The sequence below is a fragment of the Diceros bicornis genome, chromosome 18, assembly GCF_020826845.1.
Source record: "Diceros bicornis minor isolate mBicDic1 chromosome 18, mDicBic1.mat.cur, whole genome shotgun sequence".
NCBI lineage: Eukaryota > Metazoa > Chordata > Mammalia > Perissodactyla > Rhinocerotidae > Diceros > Diceros bicornis.
The window spans coordinates 46,287,879-46,313,000 of NC_080757.1; the positions used below are offsets into that span (position 1 = coordinate 46,287,879).

Genomic DNA, 25,122 nt, shown 5'->3' on the forward strand with positions numbered 1-25,122 from the left:
ATGTTGTTAGGGTAAGACTTTACTATCACTTGTTTGTACCACAAACCTGGAGGCCACTAACTTACTACTGATGGTACTTTTTAGCTGGGCTAATAATTTAATTGTCTTTGTATTTCTTTTTCAAGGGTTTGAGTAAAAAAGTTGGTGTATCATCCTCAATCCTCCAAGGTCTCTGGATCTCCTATAGCACAGAAGGTCTTTCCATGGCATTGGCATCTTTACGAAATCTCTACACTCCAAATATAAAGGTAAATGCATATATATTACAGACAGATTAAAGAATTAACTATGAAAAAATAAAATTAGAAGGACATTTAAGTGGCTATTTAATTGATATTTACTTACCTTAGACTGTCTCCTATTAATTAGTCTTTTATTGATAATTTAATATATTTTAATTGTTACAATTTATTCTGTGAATTGAAGACTAAACCTGTTCACCTATAAGCTGACTCTGATTTGTACGATCAGTCCTGCTGCATCTAGGGAGTAAATCGACCTCCGGTAGCCTTTGTTTTGATAGGAGCTTTTCTGACTAACAGGACTACATTCAGCACTACAGTATGGGTGGCATTTGCTCTAGTTTCTGAGCAGTTTATATAAAGGAGACATTTTACATTCCTTTCCAAAGGCAAGGTATTGAAAAAGGAACAAAAGAAGATTATAAAATAAAGCAGTTACTAAATGCTCCTACTATTTGTGGAGTCCCAGATAACTTAATAAAGGCTGATTAATAGGATGTGACTGATATTTGTCTGAGTATTATTTCTATTTATTTACTTATTTCTAGGTCAGCCGACTGCTGATTTTGGGAGGTGCCAACATTAATTACCGGACAGAGGTTTTAAATAATGCTCCAATTCTATGTGTCCAGTCTCATCTTGGTTACACGGAAATGGTGGCCCTGCTGTTGGAGTTTGGGGCCAATGTGGATGCCTCTTCTGAAAGCGGTCTGACTCCTCTGGGCTATGCCGCAGCAGCAGGCTACCTGAGCATTGTTGTGCTGCTGTGCAAGAAACGGGCTAAGGTAATGGCTGCCCGACTGCTGCTTTTCTTTTCTTCCCTTGTTCTTTCTTCCTGCTATAGAGTCTTCCTTATCTGCTGTGTCACCCCATGAGTCTAGGTATTAGGGAACAGATCAAAGGGAGTCCTAGCTCTGTGTGCATCCCAGTGTTTGCCCACTTGCCATTGCCAGTTCCATGCTGCATCTGGACACAGTCCTAAACCTTTGAGAGGCACTTAGGAAACTGCATTTATCAGCAGCCACAAAAAGTCCCTACCTAACAACGAAGAAATTCTCTGTTGAGCTCAGAGTAAGGAAGGAGAAGTGGAGGAGCAGGGAGACTGTCATGGGAAGTCTGAACTGAATGGTACCTGCAGATGCTAAGCCTTGCATGTATAGAGAAGAAAAGTTAGGGGCCGGCCCCGTGGCTTAGCGGTTAAGTGCGCGTGCTCCGCTACTAGCGGCCCGGGTTCGGATCCCAGACACGCACCGACGCACCGCTTCTCCGGCCATGCTGAGGCCGCGTCCCACATACAGCAACTAGAAGGATGTGCAACTGTGACATACAACTATCTACTGGGGCTTTGGGGAAAAAAAAGGAGGAGGATTGGCAATAGATGTTAGCTCAGAGCTGGTCTTCCTCAGCAAAAAGAGGGGGATTAGCACGGATGTTAGCTCAGAGCTGATCTTCCTCACAAAAAAAAAAGAAAGAAAAAAAAAAGAAAAGTTAGCCATGGGGATATGAACAGAGCCCAGACTCCCTCATCCTATTCTTGAAGACCACCACCACAGAGGTATGGGGAGAAGATGATTCTCCCTATTAATACTCAAACTGACCAGAAGCACTCAGAAGTGTTTCTGTTAGTATATTTTAAATGTCTGAAAACATTTCTAAAAATGTGTTTGCTTTATAGTATCTCAAGAGCTACTGATATAAAAGAACTCAATTTCAAAATATTGGTGAAAAGAAAAATGCTGGTCTCAAAAAAATATTGTAGTTTCATGGTATTTTGTTTCAGTCCTGAAAACAAACTGATGATTTTGGTGGTTTCGCAGTGAAATATAAGTAAAATGTATGACCTCATTCTGAGGTGTCCAATGTTTTTACCAGGGAAGAAAGTGGGACTCCTGAGATTTTTTGGGGAACTGGGGCCTGGAACTCTTAGTGAAATCCCAAAGCTTAAATGTTTTCTGTGCTACAATGATGGTCCACCTATAATGTCCCATTCATTTGAATGAACACCTCTAGAAACAGAATGATAATGGGGCCGTATTGCTATTGCTATAAATTCATGTTCTAATCTCAGCTGATTTTCTGCTGCTCAGTTATCATTTTATTCATCTCTCATTTTCCCCAGAGCAGATAGTAAATCATTTGTACTCTTTTCAAGACCCTATCAAACCTATTTTGCCCTCCCACATTACTGAGATTGAGCTCATCTCAATGTGCCTTCATGTCAAAATTCTATTAATCCTTTCCTACACTCACCTTTACTTCTACCTCAAAAAAGGAAGTGTTTACCTTCCTTTCCAAAGTAATTGCCTCCACTTATATTTTTATCTCAGTGTGTTGCTCATTCTCTCGCTTTTCATTTCATTCTTTTCCTAAATTCACACTGCCTTTTTTCTCAATTTCTACAAACCTACGAGTGGGTCCTCTAACCTGAGAGAGAAACTTCCCTCTTTCCCTGCTAACCAGAAGTTGGTATCCATCCCATCTCTTCCCTTCCAAGTCCACCAAATCTGTCCTAAGAGTCATCTCTACTTGCTGCCTCTGCTTCCTTACTCCTCCCTAACCACTTGTAGTCTAGCTTTCATGAGAGAAAGAGGAGGCAAGTCATTAAAATCATAAACTTTGGAATTAAAACTTATTCAAAGCCTGCATTCACACTTACTTTTTATGAGGGGTTGCACAAGTCATTTAACCTCTCTCAGTGGCACTTTTTTCATCTATGAAAAGGATTAATAGGGTCAGTGTGAGAATTAAAAGTGATAACGCCTTTTTAAAACTAGATGAAGTCTCTTTTAATCTCATGCAGTGCCTAATAAGTAATATCCTTAAAAAAAAAGGTACCACCCCAGCCTCTTGGCTTTCAACTGAAGCTACTCTCTCAAAAGTCACTAACAACTACCAATCACCAAATAAAGCAACTTTTCTCATTTCTCACCCCTCTAAACCTCTCCATGGTATTGGCAGTATTGGCCTCACCCTTCTCAAAACATGCAGTGTTGTCCTAGTTCTCCTCCTGTCCCTCTGGTTGCTTTTCTCAATTGCTTCTCCTGATATAGCTGTTCACTAAGATCTTGTCCTCTGGTTGTCTTCTCCATCCTCATACTCTCTCCCATGGCTTCAGCATTAAAATACGGAAGAATACTAGCCAAGTATTTTGTAGAGTGTTCTTCAATTTTAATTTGACTGATGTTTCCCATCATTAGACTGAGTTTATATATTTTTGGCAAGGATACCACAGAAGTGATGTCATGCCCTTACTAACTCAGCACTTCAGGAGGTAAATGATGTTGATATGTCTTATTACAGGGGATGCTAACTCCTATTACTTGGTTAAGATAGTGTCTTCCAGGTTTCTCAACTCTGAAGTTACCGTTTTTCCTTTTGTAATTAAGAATTATCTTTTAGGGAGAGATTTGAAACTAGGCAGATATCTTGTTTCTCATGCTTTTGTCCACTAAATTTAGGATTCATCAATGATTCTTGCTGCAATAATTATTGTTATGTTGTTTGCCTAATGGTGATTTTTCTGTTTCCCTCATTCTTTCAACATTTAATTGGATTTCTACTGTAAAGAAGAGCTGTCCCTTCTCCTCCGTGTATTTATTTATTCAGTTATTTATCTATGGATTTCTGGATATTTACTTTATACTATGATCTATAAGCCATTGCCATTATTATTTATTTTCTTGCTCAAATTTTCCCAGATTTGGCCACTAGGAGCTCCATCAAGTTGGTTCCTGTGTCCTTTCAACTTCCTCCCATTATTTTATGAGCACTTCTGTACTTTCTGACACCAAAAGATGTTCCAAACTCATCTTTTACTATTACTGCTCCAGCCGGGGAATCAACCATTTCTCCAAGGAGCCAAGCTTCCTTTTATTCGTCCCCTTAGTTTTTGAAAATATAGTTCTGAGCGTGAAAATTCTCAGTGACTCTCCGTTACCTACTGATTAAAATTTAGACCACTTAGCCTGGTATTCAAAAATATCTATACTCTGGTCCCAAAAGACCTTCTCAACTTTGTAGTTTAAACTTCCCCTTCATGTATCCCACCCTGACAAAAACTAGAATTAATCATTTCCTATCTCAGCCAGTTGAGATAGACCTTTTCTTAGTCCATTTGGGCTGCTATAACAAAATACCATAGACTGAGTGGCTTATAAACAACATTTATTTCTCACAGTTCTGGAGGCTAAGTCCCAAGATCATGGCTCCAGCAGATTCAGTGTCTGGTGAGAGCTTCCTGGTTCACAGACAGCACCTTCTCGCTGTGTCCTCACATGGTAGAAGGGGGCAAGCAAGGTCTCTGGAGCCTCTATATAAGGACACTAATTCTACTCATGAGGGCTCAGCCCTCATAGCCTAATCACTTCCCAAAGGCCCCACCTCCTAATACCATCACCTTGGTGGTTAGAATTCCAACATGTAATTTTGGGGAGACACAAACATTCAGACTGTAGCACCTTTCCCTCTGAATCCATTTCTGATTCTAGCAGGGAATTCTCTGAAATTTTATTGCACTTTTACTTTCTTTATGACATTTATTACATACTCCTTTGTTGGACAGGATTTTGTCATGTTGTTCGCATCTCCCCTACCCTGTTTGAAAGTCTTTGAGAGCAGAAATCTCTTACTATCTTATTCACCTTTTTATCCTATGTGGTGCCTTGCACATAGTAGGCATTCAGTAAACATTTGTTATATGGATGGCTGGGTGGAAATAAAGCTGAGGAGAACAAGATACAGAACTTACCTTTCAACTACCACTGGAAGATAACCTGCTTACCTGCCAGAAAAGGCTACTCACCTATTGAAACTTGTGGCTAGGGACCTTTTGGTAGATTGATCTTAATTACGCTCTTCTTTCAGCCTAAACTTGTAACCAACACTGCAATTGTAAAAACTGCTATTGAAACTTAGCCTAGCAATAGGCTCTAAGTACCTGTAGCCATTTTGGCCAGATCTTTGAGATTCTTCCCTCCCACTGGAAGAGAAAAGTGGCCTTTGCCAAAGCTTGGTGATCAAATGTGTGATTCATGATATAAGATATTTTGCTTCTTTGGAAGACCAAAAAATTTGAGCTTCAAAATGTTTTTCTTCCCTTTCATGATTTCAAAGATGGTTTTTTGTGCCAACAGAGCTACAGGTCTTTCAAATCTTGGTCTGAAAAGAACTATTTGAAGACAAAGGAGAATTACCTCAGAAAAACAAAGCTGGAGCTGGGAGTTTTGTTTTTTGGTTTATTTTGATATGAAAACAAAAGCCTGACCTTATGAAAAGAGGGGCATCTACCGGAGTCATAGCTCAGTGATGATCTAGCCTGAGTAGGAGAGTATCTTCTAAATTTTCTCAGAGATTGGTTCAGGAAATGGGAAGGGATGAATCTTAGTAGTCCAGACATGTGCAATGGGCTAATGTGACTAGATTGGGAGCACAGCAACAAGTCTTTGTTCAAACAGATTTCTCTGTCCCCTCCCCTTAGGTGGATCACTTGGATAAGAACGGACAGTGTGCTTTGGTCCATGCTGCACTCCGAGGTCATCTGGAGGTTGTCAAGTTTTTGATTCAGTGTGACTGGACAATGGCTGGCCAGCAGCAAGGAGTGTTTAAAAAGAGTCACGCCATCCAACAGGCCCTCATTGCTGCAGCCAGCATGGGTTACACTGAGGTAAGAAAGCAGGTGATAAGGTTTTGGGGTTTTTTTTTTTTTCAAGCTATATATTGAAGGACCTAGGAAACTGGGAGAAAAGGGTTGCATTATTACAAAATTGCTAGCCTAATTAATGTGAATTAGGTTTTTGGTCCTTGTTCTGAGGAATAGGAAGATTAAACTCCCCAAAGCACTTGAAATATCAAATGCTGAGGTACCTAGAGTTATGGGCATAGAACATGCAAGTTGGAAAGGTCCTTGGAAATTATCTAATCCAATTCCTCCCCATTTTTCCACCCCTATTTAACAGACAATGACACTAGACTCAGAGGGATTTTTTGTTGACCTGTGTTCACATGCGTAGGCATGTGGAATGGGAAGAGCACAACCTTTGGAATCTCAGAAGGATCAGGTTTGAGTCCTAGCTTTGCTACTCAGTAGCTCTGGACCTTGGGCAATTTATCCAATCTCTTAGAACCTTAGTTTCCCATCAGTAAAGTGAGGCTAATAAATTCTTTTTTACAAGGCTGGTATGAAAAGTGCTTTGTAAACTGTTAAACACTATACAAATGGTATTTTTGCTAATTTATTTATTAATGATAGTAATAATATAGTGACAAAATATATGGATTGGTAGTGTGCTAGGAAATGTTTAACAGTCAGCTCTGGGTAAGGGAGTGGAGTGGAGCAGGAGTGTGTGTGTGTCTGTGTGTGTGTGTGTACCTACATACTTAAATTTATTATAAAGCTTACTTTAAAGATAAATTTTTTTTACTTATAAAGAACATGTAGCACAGAGTTTACAAATAGTAATGAAATATACAATACTGTTAATTGAATGCTTTTGTTGATTTTTGCTAAATTTGTATCCATAGCCAACCTATGATTGCAACTCAACCATGATTTGATAAATGGAGTTGCACCCCAATTTGCTAACTGTTTTCCCAATAATTTTGTCATTAAATCTGATGTGTGACCTACTGTTACACTACTTCTCACCTTCATACAAATTATATTCATTAAACTGGAACCTCTTTCAGCTTTAGTAGTAAATTAAATTCTGATTTGTAATGTTTGCCAATTTCCAGCGTGTAAACACTCCCACTCTGACTGATTTCAGGCTACCAGTGTGACATCACTGAACACAAAGTTGGGACAAGATATACACAGTAGCACACCATTATGTAATATTTCCACCATACAGAGACAATAAATATAAGTAACTCCAAGAGCTAGATAATAGTAAAATGTAGTTAAATAACTAGGAAGTTATGAGATTTGATATTTTTAGCCTTTGTTTTTAATATGATTTATTTAATTGGTATTTAATTTTTAATGAACATCTTTAACAACCAGCTTGCAAAATTCCTTAAAATTGAACGATCCGCTTTCATGGGCCAGTACAAGTCGGCTCATCACTGCATGGGATGGTTCAGTGATACAACTACCCTATCAACTGACCTGATATGTCACCAAGGGAAAATTTAGTAAAAGTGGAATTTTTATTATCTGTGGGAGGCTTTGTACCTCTCTCTAAAGTCAAATTCCGGGAAACAGAGCCATCACTTTCCTTTGTTGTTAGCAGCCGTTCTCTCTTTACTACCCCCAGAACAGTCCATGTACTTCTGAGAGGAAAAAAGAAGATAATCTCTCTACTCTGAGGAAATACAGGCCTTCAGTTTTCTCCATATTTATTTTTTGTTTTTTGTTTATTGATTTTTTTCTGTTTATTTATTGGTATTTTTATTGGGAGGATGAGGGATTGCTTCTTTAACTTAAATATGAGAAATATGTAATTTTTTAAAATCACATGCTATATAAGTGAATTGTGTTCAAGAGAAACATGTAAACTGTACCTGATAGAATGCTCATCATGGCAACTTTGGGTTTCTTTGCTAGGACAGTCAGTTCTGATTCCTTTTGTGTGTAAGAGATTTCGTGACACCGATCATCCAAGTATCTTCCCAACCTCATAGGCTAGTGTCAATAGCATAGTTTTCTACCTGAAGTTTGAGCTGACACAACTTCTTGTTTCAGATTGTCTCCTACCTACTTGATCTTCCAGAAAAAGATGAAGAGGAAGTGGAGAGAGCACAGATCAACAGCTTTGACAGTCTCTGGGGAGAGACAGGTACTTCTCATGGACATTACTCTCTTCTCTCATGAATGTGTGGAGAGACTCTCTGCATCTCCCACCCTGACTTTTTCTCTGGTGTACCTTTGGTAGTCTCTGCCTTATGGCTTTTGTATTGGAGACAGATTCAGCCAAAATAAAAAGTCAAGCAATTTCCTTCTTTCAATCTTCTTTCCCTTTGGATTCTCCATACCATTAGCACTGGAGTCTCTTTTCAAACAAAACTTTCCTCCGCTCTTGTTTCCAAATATTTTGAAAGACTGAAAGTTTCCTTACAATGTGCCAAACAAGAGCAGAAAATAGTTGTGGACTTTCTCTTTTTTTATGTGATCCTTGTAGCAGTTAGGAATAAGTATTTCCTCCATCAAAATAACTCTTTCCACCTGTAATCGTAAACCAGGAGGTTAAATTTTTATCCATACCTCTGGCTTAACCAAATGTTCTCATGGCAGAGTGATATCTGACACGGTTAAACTGATACATTATGAATAAAGTTGCCATCTGGATGCAAAATGAAAGTACCACCCTACAAGGCACAGCCCCATGCAATCCCTCTTGGTCTGTAGCAAAACGATTTCTATATTGCTTGGTGCTTACTACACAAACAGAAGCCTCTTCCTTGTGGCCTTTCCAGGAAATGATTGTTGTCTTTCCCTCAGGTCTAAACTGGAACATCTAGAGAAACATTAGTAACCTTTTATGTATTCTTATGAAACTAGAGCAGTGAAAACTGTAGAGTCACCACAGATATGTGTCATATTTGCCAGGAGAAGTAGACCAATATTGAGTTGGCCAATTTAGGGAGACTATTTCACTAAGTAAGAAGGGTATGTGTTTTGGTTAGGGTCAGAGTGTTATTAAAAATAAGAGAAGATACTTGAATTCATTCAAAATTTGCAATTACCTATTGAATTGTGATGTTTCCACACATGCAAAAATCTTATATAGGTTTCATGGCTTCTTTAACATCGTGTAGAATGGGCCAAAGCTCAGGAATTTGCTTCTCAAACAATCTCTCCCTTGTAAGAGCCAAAGAGAGCAGATGCCAGGCAGCTGCAGCTTAAGAGCCCATGACAGATTAAAAGAAAATGTGCAGCTGGAAACAGCTGCTGTCTCTGGGACCCCACCCTGAGGGAAGCCAGAGGATAGACTGCGGGGAAGGGACTGACCAGGACATCAGCAATTCTGGAATATGCATATTGTGACCTACAGCTACAGAAGGGATGTGTTGGTTTATTGCTCCTATCAGCACAGCCTTCCCCAGCACAGGGTTGTTGTACCTCCCAACAGACTTCTGTCTGCCAGGCCATGCACATGTAACCACTGGGGAGGACAAAAAAAAAAGTAGTGGCCCAATGTTGATAATGGATAGAAATTATAAGACTAACAGTCATAGTGATGAATATCAAACACATTATAGTGCTATACTTGAAAGAATTCCTTGAAAATGTTCAAGAAGGGTGTGAACTGAGTGGAAGACTTATTTTTATTGATGTGAATTTCTCATTAGAATAAAACTTTATGGCCTCGGGACTTTTAAAATATTTCATGCTTTAAAGTGTGCAATAAAGTTTGTTACATTAATTTTCTCACATAGGTACCATATCTCAAGATTGTAAAAAATCAAAGCTTCATGTCAATTTGCTTGTAATCAGAATTGTGTTGTGTTTAACTTGATATTTATATGAAATAATTTCAGCATTATAAACATAAAATGCTATTTAAATATGAGTTAGAATGAAATGCATTCATAATATAATTTATAGATCTATAAAAAATTATTTGACTTCAGAAAAATTTCTGGGAAATAATGTCTTTGCTATGTCCCTACAACTCACCGCTAGTATAGAATAGACGCAAGTTGCTTTTCTGTCTATAGTGATGGGTTTACTAAGTATACATGTTTCTTTCTAACTTATAGCACATAATCATTTAAAATTTATAATGACCCATTGAATTGTGATGTTTCCTCTAATGACAAAATCTTATGTATATTTCCCTTATATAGTGAATGAAGGTCTATGACCTGCAGCTGGTTGGGGTCTCATATCTGCAGCCCTGGCCTAAATTTTTACCTAAGGAAAATACGATGGTCATGATGTTTCCAGCAATCTGTATCACTTACTATATCGAATCTAATAAGACACCACTAACTGTAAGAAACTATATAACCATTATTTTATGTGCCACTACAAAAAAAAATCCTCTGCCTATTAAACTGACACAATTCTTTATTGTCACATCAATTGTAAGATGCATCCTCATTTCAGAGATGTTAAATTGTAAAGGGAAGGGGGCCGGCCCCGTGGCTTAGCAGTTAAGTGTGCGTGCTCCGCTACTGGTGGCCCGGCTTCTGGCACTGACGCACCGCTTGTCCGGCCATGCTGAGGCCACGTCCCACATACAGCAACTAGAGGGATGTGCAACTATGACATACAACTATCTACTGGGGCTTTGGGGAAAAAAAGGAGGAGGATTGCCAATAGATGTTACCTCAGGGCCGGTCTTCCTCAGCAAAAAGAGGAGGATTGGCATGGATGTTAGCTCAGGGCTGAACTTCCTCACAAAAAAAAAATTCGAAGGGAAGAAAGTGCATCTTAGAATCAATGAAATATCTCTTAGCATATAGTGAAATATGAATTGAGATGTAACCTTTCTATATCGGATTTTCTAAAAGCAGATCACTAGAACATCCTAGTTGCCTTTGTCCTCCTTTTGCAGCCTCTTTATCCTTCCACATAACATCTTCCTACATCCAGCTTTTACCATCTGGCTGACCCCTCCCGTACCACAGGGTTTTCACAGACTTCTTATGTAAAAACTCAGAAGAAAAACAATTAAGGTGACAAGATTGTTCACCACTCCCTCCTCTCCCTTGTCTTATGGGCACAGACCAGGACCAGCATTAAAAGCTTCTAGCAGCTCTTGCCTGAGCCATCCCATGACCCAAAAGAAGTGAGAGTTCACAAAATAAACAAGATACCCTTAATTCATGCTCTCATCATCTTTTGCCTAGATTATTACAACTGCCTCCTAGCTGATCTTGTCTCTAGCCTCACCCTTTTGTGATTCATCTCCCAGACTTCAGCCAAAGTGATCTTTCTGAACCACAATCTGTTCCTGTCGCTTTCCTGCTTCATTGACCACCTGTAGCATTAATTAAGTTATTTAGTGTAGCATAAAAAGTCCAGTCATGATCTCTAGCCTCATCTGTTGCCTGTGTTCTCCAGTAACTCCAATAACAATAAACATGCTGTTTCCCACCTCAGTGCCTTTATACATGCTTTTCCTGTGCCTAGTGTACCTCTCCCTTGTCTTTACATGCCTGTAAGTCTCCTATTTTTCTTTCAGCATCTAGCTCACATTGTCGTCTCTTCCTGGAGACCTTCTCAGACACTTCTTCCTCTGTGCTACCTCCATGGACTTTTCTCTGTTGTGCTTATCACACTGTATAGTAATGTATTTGTTTGTCTGTTATCCTTACTCAACCATCAGTTCTTATGAGCAGAGACAGTGACAAATAGCTCAATAACTGTTTACCTAATTGATGTTGTTTTGGATAGCCGTGCTTAGTTTATGTCTCCCCAACCACCTCCCTCCCATTGGTCTTACATGACCTGTGTGTACTGGACTCTTTCAAGGTTGAAAATAGATAAGCAAAAGGACCATTTTCTTCACTGCATTCTATTTAGTGTCAGCATTCCATCCAAGCAGACTGGCTATTTCCCCAACTCTGAGCTGCATCCTGTCTGCCTCTTCAAACTCCTTAGATGTTTCCCTTTGAAAAAGGACCATTGATGTCAGATAATCTCGTCAGATGCTGGGGACAAATTCTGTTATGGGTCTCTTAGGAAGAGATTTGGCTCCAAACTGCTGTGTTTGCTCTAATAATCAGTTTGTTGTTTGCAGAACTGGCTTTACCTTAATCTTCTTTCTTTGAAAAAGTTTTAACAGTTTTTGATAAGACTTACATAAAATCCAGCCAAAGCAACTCCTTGCTCTTGGACTTTGAAAAGTACAGATCCCATTTTATATAGTTCTGTTGTTTTGAGATGAAATTGGCCAGCTGTGTTAATGACCATGTCCAGCTATCAGCTGGAGATTCCTGCCAAATTACATCATAACCTAAGCAACAGAGATGATAGCAACAAAGAAAAAGGCCAAATGGAACATTCCCTCTCATATAAACGTGTTATCCAGTGGGTTGAAATTGTCCAGCCAGAGCAATAATAACTCCAGGTTAGAGTGGACAGTATAAGTTTAGCTTTCAAGATCGGCACTGGTTGTGAATTTTCAACTATGTTCTATGAACTGGCATCATTGGTAAGAGGCTTGATTCTGAAGTACTGTCTGTGTTTTCTCTGGGGTGCTATAAATTCTTTTGTGAAAAAGAATGTATTTGGCCCCCCATACACAGGACATTATCATCTTATCACCTAATAGCTACTTTAAATGGGATAAGAACGTGAGAGTTAGATCCAAATCGTTTATTTTATGTACCAACGAGATGATTCTTATGGTTCCTAATGTGTGTCTAACCCAGTCAGGTTCTTTTTTTTTCCCCCAGCTTTACTGAGATATAGTTGACATATAACATTGTTTAAGTTCAGGGTGTACAATAGGATGATTTCCAGTCAACTTCTTAAGCTACTCTTGTGTTCTGACCCAAGAACTAAAGATTTTTTTCTGAACTTTTAGAAATATGAACTTGAAAAAGAGGAAGGATCACTTTGATTTAAAGAACAAGAGACAAAGCTTCTTTTTCAAGTAAATAATCATACCCATCACTACCTGTACTCATCCATTCAGGGCTTGGAAATGACCCTCACCTCAGATAGGACCAAGCCTCTGCCCTTCTGTAAGGAATAGGACAGCAATGCCAATGTTAAGAGTTCAAAAATAAAACTGAAAATACACATAAGACAAGGCATAGATATATCTAATTTAAGAGTGAATATATCTTCTAAAATTGTCACATTTTCCTTCATAAGCCCTTCTTATCCTAGAGAAAAGATTACTTGAAAGTTTATCTTAGTGGAAATTACAGGTAGTTTGAGTTTTGCATATGAGTCAGTTGTGGATAAATTTGGCCAAGACCAAAGACAAAATGCCATAATTTGCACTTAAATGAAAAAAATTACAAGTGACCATTTGATTTGAAATTTCAATTACTTCCCTGATTAGACACCAACATTTGCAAACTGAAATATCTGCATCTGCCAAATATTATCTTTTTCTGATTTGTCATTGGAGTAAATGGGCATAATAAAGAAAGGACCTGCTAACCACCACATCAAGTTTCCAAGTCTATTTGGAAAAAAAGTTTATCCTCTTTCTATAAAAGCATAACTCCTGCCATCTTCTAACAATATTTACCATCCTCCCTACCTTTATCCGTTTTTTAAAACGCTAAAGCTATGCATTTGAGATCCCCTAGTTAAATGAGACAAATATGTATTTGTTCGTGTATGGACTTAGTAGAAAGTATATCTCTAAATTCCTCTTACTACTGTTAAAATAATACTCAGAGGATGAACTAGGCATTCATAGAATCTCCACTGTAGCAAAGATCATAAACAACAGACAATAGCACAAAAAGAAGAATGTTTTAAGTTGCTTCCTGCTGTGTCTCATACTCACTACAGCTTTTTTTTTTTTTTTTTTGTGAGGAGATCAGCCCTGTGCTAACATCTGCCAATCCTCCTCTTTTTTGGCCGAGGAAGACTGGCCCTGGGCTAATATCCATGCCCATCTTCCTCCACTTTATATGGGGTGCCGCCACAGCATGGCTTGCCAAGCAGTGCGTCGGTGCGCGCCCAGGATCTGAACCAGCGAATCCCGGGCCGCCACAGCAGAGCGCGCACACTTAACCGCTTGCGCCACCGGGGCGGCCCCACACTACAGCTTTTTTAAATCTATGACTCCATTACTTTATATTCAGATGAAAAGAGCCTTTGTCATACCTCTTCTCTCATCTTTAAGACTATTACCTTGAACAATTCTGAGCCTAATATAAAAATGGTTGCAAGTGTACTAGAAACTTCTGTCTAGAAACTAATGAAGAAAAAAAATGAAAACTGGCCCAAGGCCTTTAGACTGCAATTCCTGATTCTTGGGATTTAAGGGCCCAGCAGTAGAGGTTGGCCAGAGGTTGTTCCTAGTTAATTCTAAAAAAGACCTTACTCTGAAAAGGCCTTTCTTTCTACATTCTACCCACACATAGACCAGTAAAAGATTTGTAGCTAGGAAGAGGTACCAAAAAAGAGATAGGTCAAAAGCAGAGAAGACAGTCTGAGTAGGAAAAAATGAAACCACATAAGTTTGATCAAAGGTGACTTTTCAATAAATTCGTTATTATAGTTGTCTCTATATGTTGTAAGCCTATTTAAATGTGGTTTAATTCGTTATTTTTCTTTAAAAGTTTCCTTCATGGCAAAGGTACCTAAAATCATTATTCTTGGAGATAAAGTAGCAGTTATATTCATCAAACACAGATATGCGCCGTGCTTAACGTGAAGGCTGGAGAGGGCAAGAACCACCTGTCCTAAGTCTGTGTTCTCTGCCCTTAGCCCTGACAGCTGCAGCCGGAAGGGGTAAACTGGAGGTGTGTCGTCTGCTCTTGGAACAAGGGGCAGCAGTAGCCCAGCCAAACCGCCGAGGGGCAGTGCCCCTATTCAGCACTGTTCGCCAGGGCCACTGGCAGGTAAGCAGGGTACCTACTTCCAGTCCCTCAGCCAGGGGTGAGTCCTAAGTGGGAACTTCTGAAGCAGAGAGCAAAAAACATCACAAAGTTTGGATTACCCAGCTGTCATCAGGTTTGAGGATTTGGGCCTTTGTTATTAATTTTCTGGTTAACTGAGAATATGTCAGAAAGTTAACATTCAAAATCATCATCGTAATCTATATTGTATAGAAGGACTAGCTACTTTTGGCCTGGTCATGAAATGACATCTTTCTCACATTTCAGAGTATCCACACCTTCTCTGGAAGGTTCATATCTCAACAGATCTAACCACTTACTTGCAGGGTGTCTCAGACTTGCTAAAAGAAAATGTGGTGTATGTAAATTCAAGTTATGCGATCTTTCCAGATGTTTGGATTCTGAATAAATGCTAATTTATACACTTAGGATAGAAAAGAAAGCATATCGGTAATAATCTTTGGAAATATTTGAGTAGAAAAAAGTCTCTAGAAGCCAAACAGTGCTAAAGAGTTATCAGAGCACTTGATTGTATTCAGTTTGGTCATAAATATTCATTGCAGGCAGGTTTGCAACTCCTAGAGGTCAATAAAATGACCCTGACTTAGGTAGTGACTTGTGTTGGAGCTTCCATTATGGGATTGTTTAGTCTACATCTTGGCCTTTGTTATCTTCTTTTTTACTTAGTGGCTAAGTAAAACATTCAGAGTTGAATTCTTCTCATTTGGCTGTGCCTTAGAGAATCACAGATCAAATCACATGGTACCAGGACTGTGCTGGAACTAGAGGGGGTTCTTGCAGTGGAAAGTTACATGTAGAGCTGACTCACCTGTACAGCAGTGGGCATTCACACAGTGTAGGGCCAGCATGCGTGGGACTGCTCAGCAGCTCTTCCTGGCTAGTTGGTACCTGTTTCTCTGCACTTACAGATTGTTGATCTTTTACTCACCCATGGAGCTGATGTCAACATGGCAGACAAGCAGGGCCGTACTCCCCTGATGATGGCTGCTTCCGAAGGCCATCTAGGAACCGTGGACTTTCTTCTTGCACAAGGTGAGTCCTGGGATGCCAGAACTGGATGGTCAGTGCCTATAATAACTCAAGGAGCTCATGATTTCCAGTGATGGATTCCAAGAGATGTTAAGGATAGATGTTATTAATCCAGCTGGTTAGAAAATAAAAGTCCAGTTCCTCTCCTTTCATGTGCAGTGGGACCCTTCTAACTCTGACATTCTCTATTTCCTTATAGCTTGAGGGATTTTTGGTATTCTGATCAAATTGGCATATTCTAAACTCTTTAATTCAAGTCAGTAATCTCCAAACTTTGATTTTTTAATATACACTCAATAAATGTTCATCTTCCAGGGATTGTATTTTGACTTTAACTTTATCAATTCTTTTGTAAGCCTGCACAACTAATATTTTTCTTATATCCAAAGGAGGCAAATGAAGGTTAAGACAGTTGCTGACAGTGGGACCCTATTTGAGGAATCAGGATGTTATTATCCTCCTGTTGTAATAAATTCCTTTTGACATTTACCAACATTCCCATATTCCCTGTGAATAGGAAATAAATTAAAGGAGATTGTGGTCACACCACCATCAGAAGCATTTCAGACTCCTTTTGATTACTATGACCTCAGTCACCTGTGCAAAACAGTGGTAAGTGATGGTGGGCCTCCATAATAGAAAGGTCAAGTCACTGGTAACTCTACAGTACCATCTAGTGGAGCTTGAGCATTTACATGAAGAAGGAGGTAGTGTGATTGTGACCAGCCTTAATCACTCCATTCCAGTTAGCCATCCCTATTAGTTAACTGGACATACACGTCTATGCAGGCATACCTCGGAGATATTGCAGGTTTGGTGCCAGACCACTGCAATAAAGCGAATATCAAAATAAAGCAAGTCACAAGAATTTTTTCGTTTCCCAGTGCATATGAAAGTTATGTTTACACTATACTGTAGTCTGTTAAGTGTGCAATAGCATTATATCTAAAAAAATATATTCATACCTTAATTTAAAAATATTTTATTGCTGGAGCCAGCCCAGTTGCATAGTGGTTAAGTTCCCGTGCTCCCCTTTGGTGGCCTGGGGATCCCAGGTGCAGACCTACGCACTGCTTATCAAGCCATGCAGTGGCAGCATCCCACATACAAAATAGAGGAAGATGGGTACAGATGTTAGCTCAAAGCCAATCTTCCTCAGCAAGACGAGGGCAAATCTTCCTCACCAAAAAATATATACATTTTTTTAATTGCTAAAAAATGCTATCATCTGAGCCTTCAGCGAGTTGTAATCTTTTTGCTGGTGGAGGGTCTTGTAAAAAACTCAATATCTGTGAAGCACAGTAAAGTGAAGCTCAATAAAACAAAGTGTGCCTGTAATTATATCCTCAAGCACGTGCACTTCAAGGAAACCAGCCTCCTGAAGAATCATGCCCAGGCCAGAGCAGCTGAGGGTAATTGAGTTAGGAAGAAAATGAGGTTTCTTCTAAGATTTGAAACTGCAACTGAGTTAGAGACTTATTGGATCTTTAGCTGTGTCTTCCCAAGAAGATTTGTTTCCGACTCACAAGGCTGGGTAAGAATCAGAGAACTGCTCTCCCGGTGTGCAAAGTGGTTCTTGCTTCCCCAGTACAAGCCACCAAACAAGTTTGGTTTCATGATATCTTGATATCATGATACCATGATATGATGTTTCATGATATGTTTCAGATATCATGTTTCATGATATCTGGTTTCATGATATCTGTTCTCACTTCTGCTAGGAGGGGGCTGGGGAAGAAAGGGGGATGTGCCTAGATTCTCAGGATAAGATGTGGCAGGAGTAAATATCCCAGAACAGCCTGAGTCCCTGGAAAAGGCAGGACCTCTTCAGCCACTGATAACCTTTAGATAGCTGCACAGTGTCTGCCACATGCCAGTAGAAGCTCATCAGGCACAGATGCCAGAAGTTTGTTCTCCCTTACCACTGCAGACATTCTGGTCTTTGTATTGTTTCATTTTTTTCACAATTAAATCAGAAACTTTCACTAAATCAACGAATTCTACAGGCATTTACTTAGCCTTCATTATTTGCAGAACACTATGCTAGGAACTATGAGTAATTTCTTTTTTATTTTTTTTTATTTTATTGTGAGGAAGATCAGCCCTGAGCTAACATCCATGCTAATCCTCCTCTTTTTTTTGCAGAGGAAGACCGACTCTGAGCTAACTAACATCTATTGCCAATCCCCCTCCTTTTTTTCCCAAAGCCCCAGTAGATTTGTATGTCATAGTTGCACATCCTTCTAGTTGCTGTATGTGGGACGCGGCCTCAGCATGGCCGGAGGAGCGGTGCATCGGTGCGCGCTTGGGATCCGAACCCTGGCCGCCAGTAGCGGAGCGCACTTAACCACTAAGCCACTGGGCTGGCCCTCTTTTTTAAATTATACAGTATAATCTGTGCCCTTAAAGGATATATCTAATCTGACAAGGAAGGGATGAAACAAAGATAACTATCTTAAAAAGCAGAGAATCCTAGGTGCTCAGATAAAGGTATTTAAGTTAGATTAGGACAGACTTTGAAATTTGAATAAGAAAAATGTTCTGTATTTAGGGAGGGGAAAAATGTAAATGAAAAGGTCAAGGAGGAGGAACAGTACACAGCAGGTTTGAGGAAATATGCGAGTTGTCTAGTGAAGTATATGAGGACTGTTGGGAAATAAAATTGGAAATGTATGTAGAAAGAAATTGAAAAGGAACAGATTAAAAGAGTTTGGACTTAATTCTGAAGGCAATGGGAACCTTTCAAGATTTTTACAAAGGGAATTGATGCCAGAGTTGTGCTTTAAAGGGAAAAGTCACTCTGGCAGTGGTGTGAATAGTAAGATTTGATGAAGGAATTATAGAGGACCAGAGGATCAGTTAGAAGCCATTGCAATAGAATAGATGAGAGGTAATAGGCCCTTGGGCCAGCCCCATGGCTTAGCGGTTAAGTGCGAGCGCTCTGCTACTGGCGGCCCAGGTTCGGATCCCAGGCACGCACCGATGCACCGCTTGTCTGGCCATGTTGAGGCCACATCCCACATACAGCAACTAGAAGGATGTGCAACTATGACATACAACTATCTACTGGGGCTTTAGGGGGAAAAATAAAGGAGGAGGATTGGCAATAGATGTTAGCTCAGAGCCGGTCTTCCTCAGCAAAAAGAAGAGGATTAGCATGGATGTTAGCTCAGGGCTGATCTCAAAAGAAAAAAAAAAAAATAGGCCCTAATCCAGGTGCAGTAGCTGTTAGAACAGAAGGGCCAAGTGCAAAAAGGTTTGGGATATAAAGATTGATTACATGTAGGAAAGAAGAAGGATGGACAAGATGAAGATAACTCCAGAGTTTTAAGATGGATGTTTGGGAGAACTGTGATTCCATTAACTGCAAGGGGAAGAAAAGAAAGAAGAGGAAGATTACAAATTGAATTTTGGAAGTAAATTAAACATATGGGTTTATTTCATATGTATCTCCTTTTAATCTCTTAAATTCCAGCTCTCCTTATTTTTGGAAAACCAATTTTTCTGTAATATACATCCAGAATCTTCTCAACCTGCTTTTTCCACCCCGAGAGGCTCTGTCCAGGGAATTTATAGATGTTGCATCTGAGAAAACTCCTTGAATTCTGTCCCATATTCAAATTCATTCCATGTTAGAATCAAGGTTTTAATTGCAAACTACACCATTATAAAAGATAACCCCTGAGTTCATAAATAGCTCTCATCAGGGTTAGAGATATGATACCTTCCAGCCCTTCCTCCTGCTATGGGAAGCCGCAAAGTCTGGTTATCTGACCTCTTGGGATACAAAGGAGGTAGGCCAGATAACTGCTGGGTGGACCCTAAGCCTGGCTGTGGCAGATCCTAAGCTTGATCAGACATCTGAATCCTGTCCAGCTGAGGAGACAGCCTGGAAAGTGTTCCATGTACTGTAAGTTGATCTCTAATTTAGTGAATAAGTATGACATGCCAACTGTGTGAAAAGAATTGTCTTAAGTACTCTTCAAAACTAGCAAGGAAATGATAGGCTCTTTGCCATCCAAGAGCTTACAATCTAGGCTAAGAACTAAATGTATTTTGAATTTTAGACTAATTACAAAACAGTGTGTCAAGTATGCTTGATTCTTACAGATGAAAATAGAAATGTTGAAGGGGAGCAGATGCAGGATATAAAAGGGGCTAAGAGAGTGGGGCCGAGGTTATTGAAAGCTGACTAGTTTAATTAAACTCCAGTTTCCTTTGTGGCCTGGGCTCAGTCTCTCCCCATGAGTCCTTTTCACCCACGTTCTAGGGAGGAAGAAGTGGCCTGGTACTATAATCAATGATAAACATGTACCGAGCTCCTATTTTATGAGAATCTCTCAAGGAATTGATACTATTATAAATGAAAGACTTTCACTGAGTTCAGAAAACATTCATTGATAATTTACTACATGCAAGTAAGATACATTAAAAAAGATTAATAACAGAATAAGGTGACATATGTTAAGCAGATTGAAGATGAGGTAACAGTGAACCGGGAGAAGCTTCTTGGAGACAGGGGGATTTGAGATAGTTCCTAGAGAATGGGTAGAAGTGAGGCAAGCCATGGGGAAAGAAAAGATATTCCACACATAAGAGCAACATAACCAAAAGTGGGGATATGGGAATATTTATGGGAGATTCTAGAGGCAGTGAGCACATCCATTTGGCCAAAATAGAGGATTCTCACAGTGGAGGAATGAAACTTAAGGATAGAGAGTAAGCTTGGGATAGACTGTAGAGGACCTGGAATACCCAGTAAAACAACTGGACTCTCTTCTAGTGACAGCTTGTAGGATCCATTTTTTTAACAATTTTTTTGAAATATAACTCACATACCAGAGACAAGCTGCTTCAGCAGAGTGTCCACCTTAAGTAGCAGCTTTCCCTCCTGCTGTGAATTTTCATGGTTTTCATGTTTCCTCAGCCCTGTGTTATGCTTGCTTTTGTAGGTGCCTCCATTGCTCTAATGGACAAAGAAGGATTGACAGCCCTCAGCTGGGCTTGTTTGAAGGGTCATCTCTCAGTAGTTCGTTCTCTGGTGGATAATGGAGCTGCCACAGACCATGCGGACAAGAATGGCCGCACCCCACTGGATCTGGCAGCTTTCTATGGTGATGCTGAGGTGGTGAGTGTCTTTAAACAAGCCTTAGGGTAGTAGGGATAGGGAAGGTTCTCCATCCATAATGTTATCTGGGGTTGAGGGTAGAATAACATTTTGATTATTAGTGATATGAAGTCTCGGATCTATACTTGCTAAAGGCGGGAATATTCAAAACACCATTGAAGATGAAAATATAGGTACAGCCTGAAATACCATGGCTACCCAGCCTGCTTCAGACCAGCAGCTGAATAAAAGGCAGGCAGCAGCCGGAGCCCTCAGTGGAGAAGTGCTGGGCCATTGCACTTGTGTTAACCACTCTGCTTGATCCATGTCCTAGGTCCAGTTCCTGGTGGATCACGGGGCCATGATCGAGCATGTTGACTACAGCGGAATGCGCCCTTTGGATAGGGCAGTGGGGTGCCGGAACACTTCTGTTGTTGTCACTCTTCTGAAGAAAGGAGCCAAGATAGGTAGGAGAAAGGAAGAAGGTGCTGGCCATCTGTGCCCAGGGGCCAGAGTGGTCCAGTGGTCTGGCTGCCCTGGGTTTTTGTTGTGAGTGTATATAGTTTCCCCTCTACCCTGGCCCAGTTATTGTCCAAGTAAACAGAAAGTCTCTCGGCCCAGAGAAAGCACCATCTGAGCCATGGTCTATACTACCCTGTGTCCAATACCGCATAGTTACCTGCCATGCCCCTAGTTGCCTTAGCCAGGAGGCTGCTCTGACCTTAAGTACATCTTAGTGCTAACGCCTCTGTACCAGCCCCACCCTGTGAGCATCCTGGATCCCTGCACTGCCGTGAGCCTTTGCTTTCCCTTGCTCTGTATGTGCTTCAGACTCTCAAGCCCCTGCTGCTGCTGTCCCATCTGCTCCCCCATCCCACAGACCTGTAGACAAGGGTTGGCTGATATGCTGGCTTTTTGCTGCCTGCCTCTCACTGCTGCTTTTTCCTTCTTTTTTTTTTTTTCACCTTCATCCATTTTTTTTTTTCCTCTCCTACAACTTTTTGTTTTCTCCTTTCTTTGAAGGTTGTCAGACGTTACCGAGTCGCCCACGAGGTATATCTCACCGCTGTCAGCATCAGGCGTGGTCTGATGGCTTGGTCAGCTTTGCCTTCTCCTCTTTGATTTAGCCTGCATGAGTTCCCTACACCTCTAATCTTTTAATTTACTTCACCTTAAAAGAAGATTTTTTTTAATGACTGTTGTAGAGAATAACTTGAACTTTTGATAACTAACCCTGAAAAGCTTAGTTGGTAAATAATTCAGCCATCTGTAAACTAATCAGTTTAACCTTTTCTTTCTCTTTGTGGATAAAGTAGTCCTCACTAATGTTGGCTTGTTTCACATCTGTTTGACATTGGAACTGTGCTCCTGGTTCAAAGCAAATCCCAGGGAGTCCATTTGATACTTATAAATTAAGGGAGCCTTTACAGTCTTTAATGGTTTCCCTTCTGCAAAGTACATATTTAAAAATTAAGAGACTAAACAGTTAGGGGTTTTCAGTCCCAAATTCTAAAATAAATTACCCTTTTTGGATTTTTAAAATCGTATGGTGACATTTAATATAAACCATTTCTCCCAATTTTCTTGTTTAAAATAACTCCAAACTAAGCCATTGCCTACCAAAATGCAACATGTAGACTTTGCTGCCCTTCTATGTGCAAGCTTAGACAGTTCAGATATTCTTATTTTAAGGTGAATACAAATCCAATGCAGCTTCTTGGCAGTGGGAGTCCTTAAGATACTCCCAGGTCTAAAAGATGAGGAAATTGTTGTGGAGCAAGTTGTTCTCTCAGCAGAAATTCCCCCAGGATGTTTTTTTCACCTAGCTTCCTACCACCCTTACATTGTATGAGTTTTTTACCCATCATGCATCCTGTACACTACAGGTCCAGCCACATGGGCGATGGCCACCTCCAAACCAGACATCATGATCATCCTCTTGAGCAAGCTGATGGAAGAGGGGGACATGTTTTATAAGGTGAGGGGAGAGGGGAACAAAGTTTCGTTTTATAAGGTGAGGGGAGAGGGGAACAAAGTTTCCTTGAAATAGCCACTGACTGTTTTCTACATATAGAATGTACCAAAGTCTTGACAGTTCTCATCCTTGGTTCTAGAGGCAAAGGGAAAATGCCATCCCTCAGTGACAGGTGCATAAGTTGATCGTGGGTTTTTGCCTTCTCGATGAGAGAAAGAGTAGCCTACACATGCCTACAGCTGATCAACCTAAAGACCTAGTTTTACCTGATCACTAATAGGCAGTTATGTAGATTATATTTGGAATCTGCTAAGTGAGACCTGGAAATTCATGGGACAAGTAGAAGTAAAATTATGTAGTACAGATATTTCTAGTCCATGGAAAAGAGGCCTTGATCTTAGGTTTCTTATTTAATATATACATAGATTAAAAAGTCTGTAGTAATAATAGTTTATCAGCATCTCTGAGTAAGATAAGGAAACTGAGACAAATAACAATTATAAGATTTGCTTGAAGTCACTCACTGGAAGGACAACAACAACAAGTATGGAGTTACAATTCAAGCTGAAAGCTCCATACCCTAACAAACTCCCACGGCCTATAGGAAATCCCTTAAGAACATTCCATGTCAGAGTTACCTTGTTGTGTTAAGATTAGCTGAATCATCTTCTCCTAAAGATAAATACAAATCCAGCCCAGCTTTTGGCAGCAGGCATCACTGAGACATCCCCAGGCCCGAAGATGAGGAAATGATTGTGAAGCACATTATTCCCCTTGTGTAAGGAGTATACAGAGTTCCTGGGAGCAGAGTTGTATTTCCTGAGGACTCTTTGAGTGAGAGTCATGATAATCTAGGACTCTTAGGCTTCTAGGAAACTTGAGTGCTGACCTAACAATGATTTCATATGACTTCAAAGAAGGGCCTCATTACTCTAGCTGCCATATTTATGGACTTGAGAATGGCATTGCTCTCAAGAATATAAGCCCTGGTTATAACATAACTTCTGATATTCCAAGACAAGGAGTCCTACCTTCTAATGAGAATAGGCAGAGCTACTCCTGTTCCCACCCAGAATTCTACCCTGGAAGACTCCAAATCTCTCCTTAATGAAAGGTGCTATAGAGAAAATAAAATATGGGGCTCCCTGATGGAGTTGCAGCTATAGAGAAGGAATGGAGAGGATACAGATCACCTAAAGGAATGGGAGATGCCTCCTGCATCATTCTGGGCTCAGCTTATCGATTTTCAGATACAAAATGTAAGAAAAGTTCAAGGCCCCTGTAACCAGGTCCCTAGGTTGGTCGTAGATTTACTTCATCTTGAAAAACCCCTCCTACGTAGTCAGATAGACTCACAAATTCTAAACTTCACTTCTCTACTACCAACCTATTCCAGGCCTTTTCCAAACACAAGAGGAAAACTGATTTATTTTATTTTATGCCATGAGATTAGGGAAGCAACAGCTAGATTGTTTTAGCACCCACAGTTTTTGTGAGGAAGGGAATGGCCTCTTCTAGAGGACTAGCAAGGTGGAATATCAAACAAGAAGAGTTTTCCAGACAAGCCAAAATTAAGGACGTAGTAATAACTTTGGAGTGCTTGGGGCTAGGAAATGATATGTATACCATGGAGATCAGGTGAAGAAAAAGTTCCTTTGAAATGAACAGTCAGTCCCCCGAGAATCCAGTTGGGAAGCTGAGGTCCTGGGCCTTTGACATGCCAAGGCTCTGTTTCTCCGGCTTGTATCTTGGGTATCCCCTGCAACCTTGCCTTCCTGCAAGGTGAGTTTCCTGTGGGAAAGACTGGACCCTTCTGCTCTCACCATCAGAGCCAGAGCCACTCTCTACGCTGGTGTTTGGGAGGGCTAACCCCTAGTAATAACTGAGAGGAGGAAGGGAGTGGGAACAGACGTCCTCAGCTGCTCAGCAGACCAACTGTGTGTTTTGCCATCTTGTACTCCCATCAGAAAGGTAAAGTAAAGGAAGCAGCCCAGCGCTACCAGTATGCTCTGAAGAAATTCCCTAGAGAAGGGTTTGGTGAGGACTTGAAAACTTTCCGGGAGCTAAAGGTGTCTCTTCTCCTCAACCTCTCACGGTGTCGCAGGAAAATGAACGTAAGTCCCTCTCATCCCAGCTCCTTTCTGCAATCCTGGAAGTTGACAGTCCGTGTCACTCACTACCTTTTACCAGGCCCCTGAAATCCTCCTCTGCCCCATTTGGAACTTGGTTGTCCTTCACAGAGCACTGACATTTGCGATTTGAAAAAAATC

General features: G+C 40.3%; 1 protein-coding gene across 7 annotated transcripts in view; it reads left to right on the forward strand.

Moving 5' to 3' along the window:
- The window catches only part of TANC2 (tetratricopeptide repeat, ankyrin repeat and coiled-coil containing 2), a 401,816-nt gene that overhangs the window by 369,813 nt on the left and 6,881 nt on the right, over positions 1-25,122 (forward strand). For 5 of the 7 annotated variants that reach the window (XM_058561308.1, XM_058561312.1, XM_058561306.1 and 2 more), the window contains 11 exons: positions 126-248; positions 791-1,027; positions 5,719-5,904; positions 7,924-8,017; positions 14,590-14,723; positions 15,650-15,773; positions 20,723-20,898; positions 21,212-21,344; positions 21,901-21,930; positions 22,764-22,855; positions 24,820-24,966. In XM_058561308.1, the coding sequence (XP_058417291.1) occupies positions 126-248; positions 791-1,027; positions 5,719-5,904; positions 7,924-8,017; positions 14,590-14,723; positions 15,650-15,773; positions 20,723-20,898; positions 21,212-21,344; positions 21,901-21,930; positions 22,764-22,855; positions 24,820-24,966 (1,476 nt within the window). The remainder of the gene's footprint in view (positions 1-125; positions 249-790; positions 1,028-5,718; positions 5,905-7,923; positions 8,018-14,589; positions 14,724-15,649; positions 15,774-20,722; positions 20,899-21,211; positions 21,345-21,900; positions 21,931-22,763; positions 22,856-24,819; positions 24,967-25,122) is intronic. The other 2 variants (XM_058561309.1, XM_058561311.1) reach the window with 1 other exon arrangement.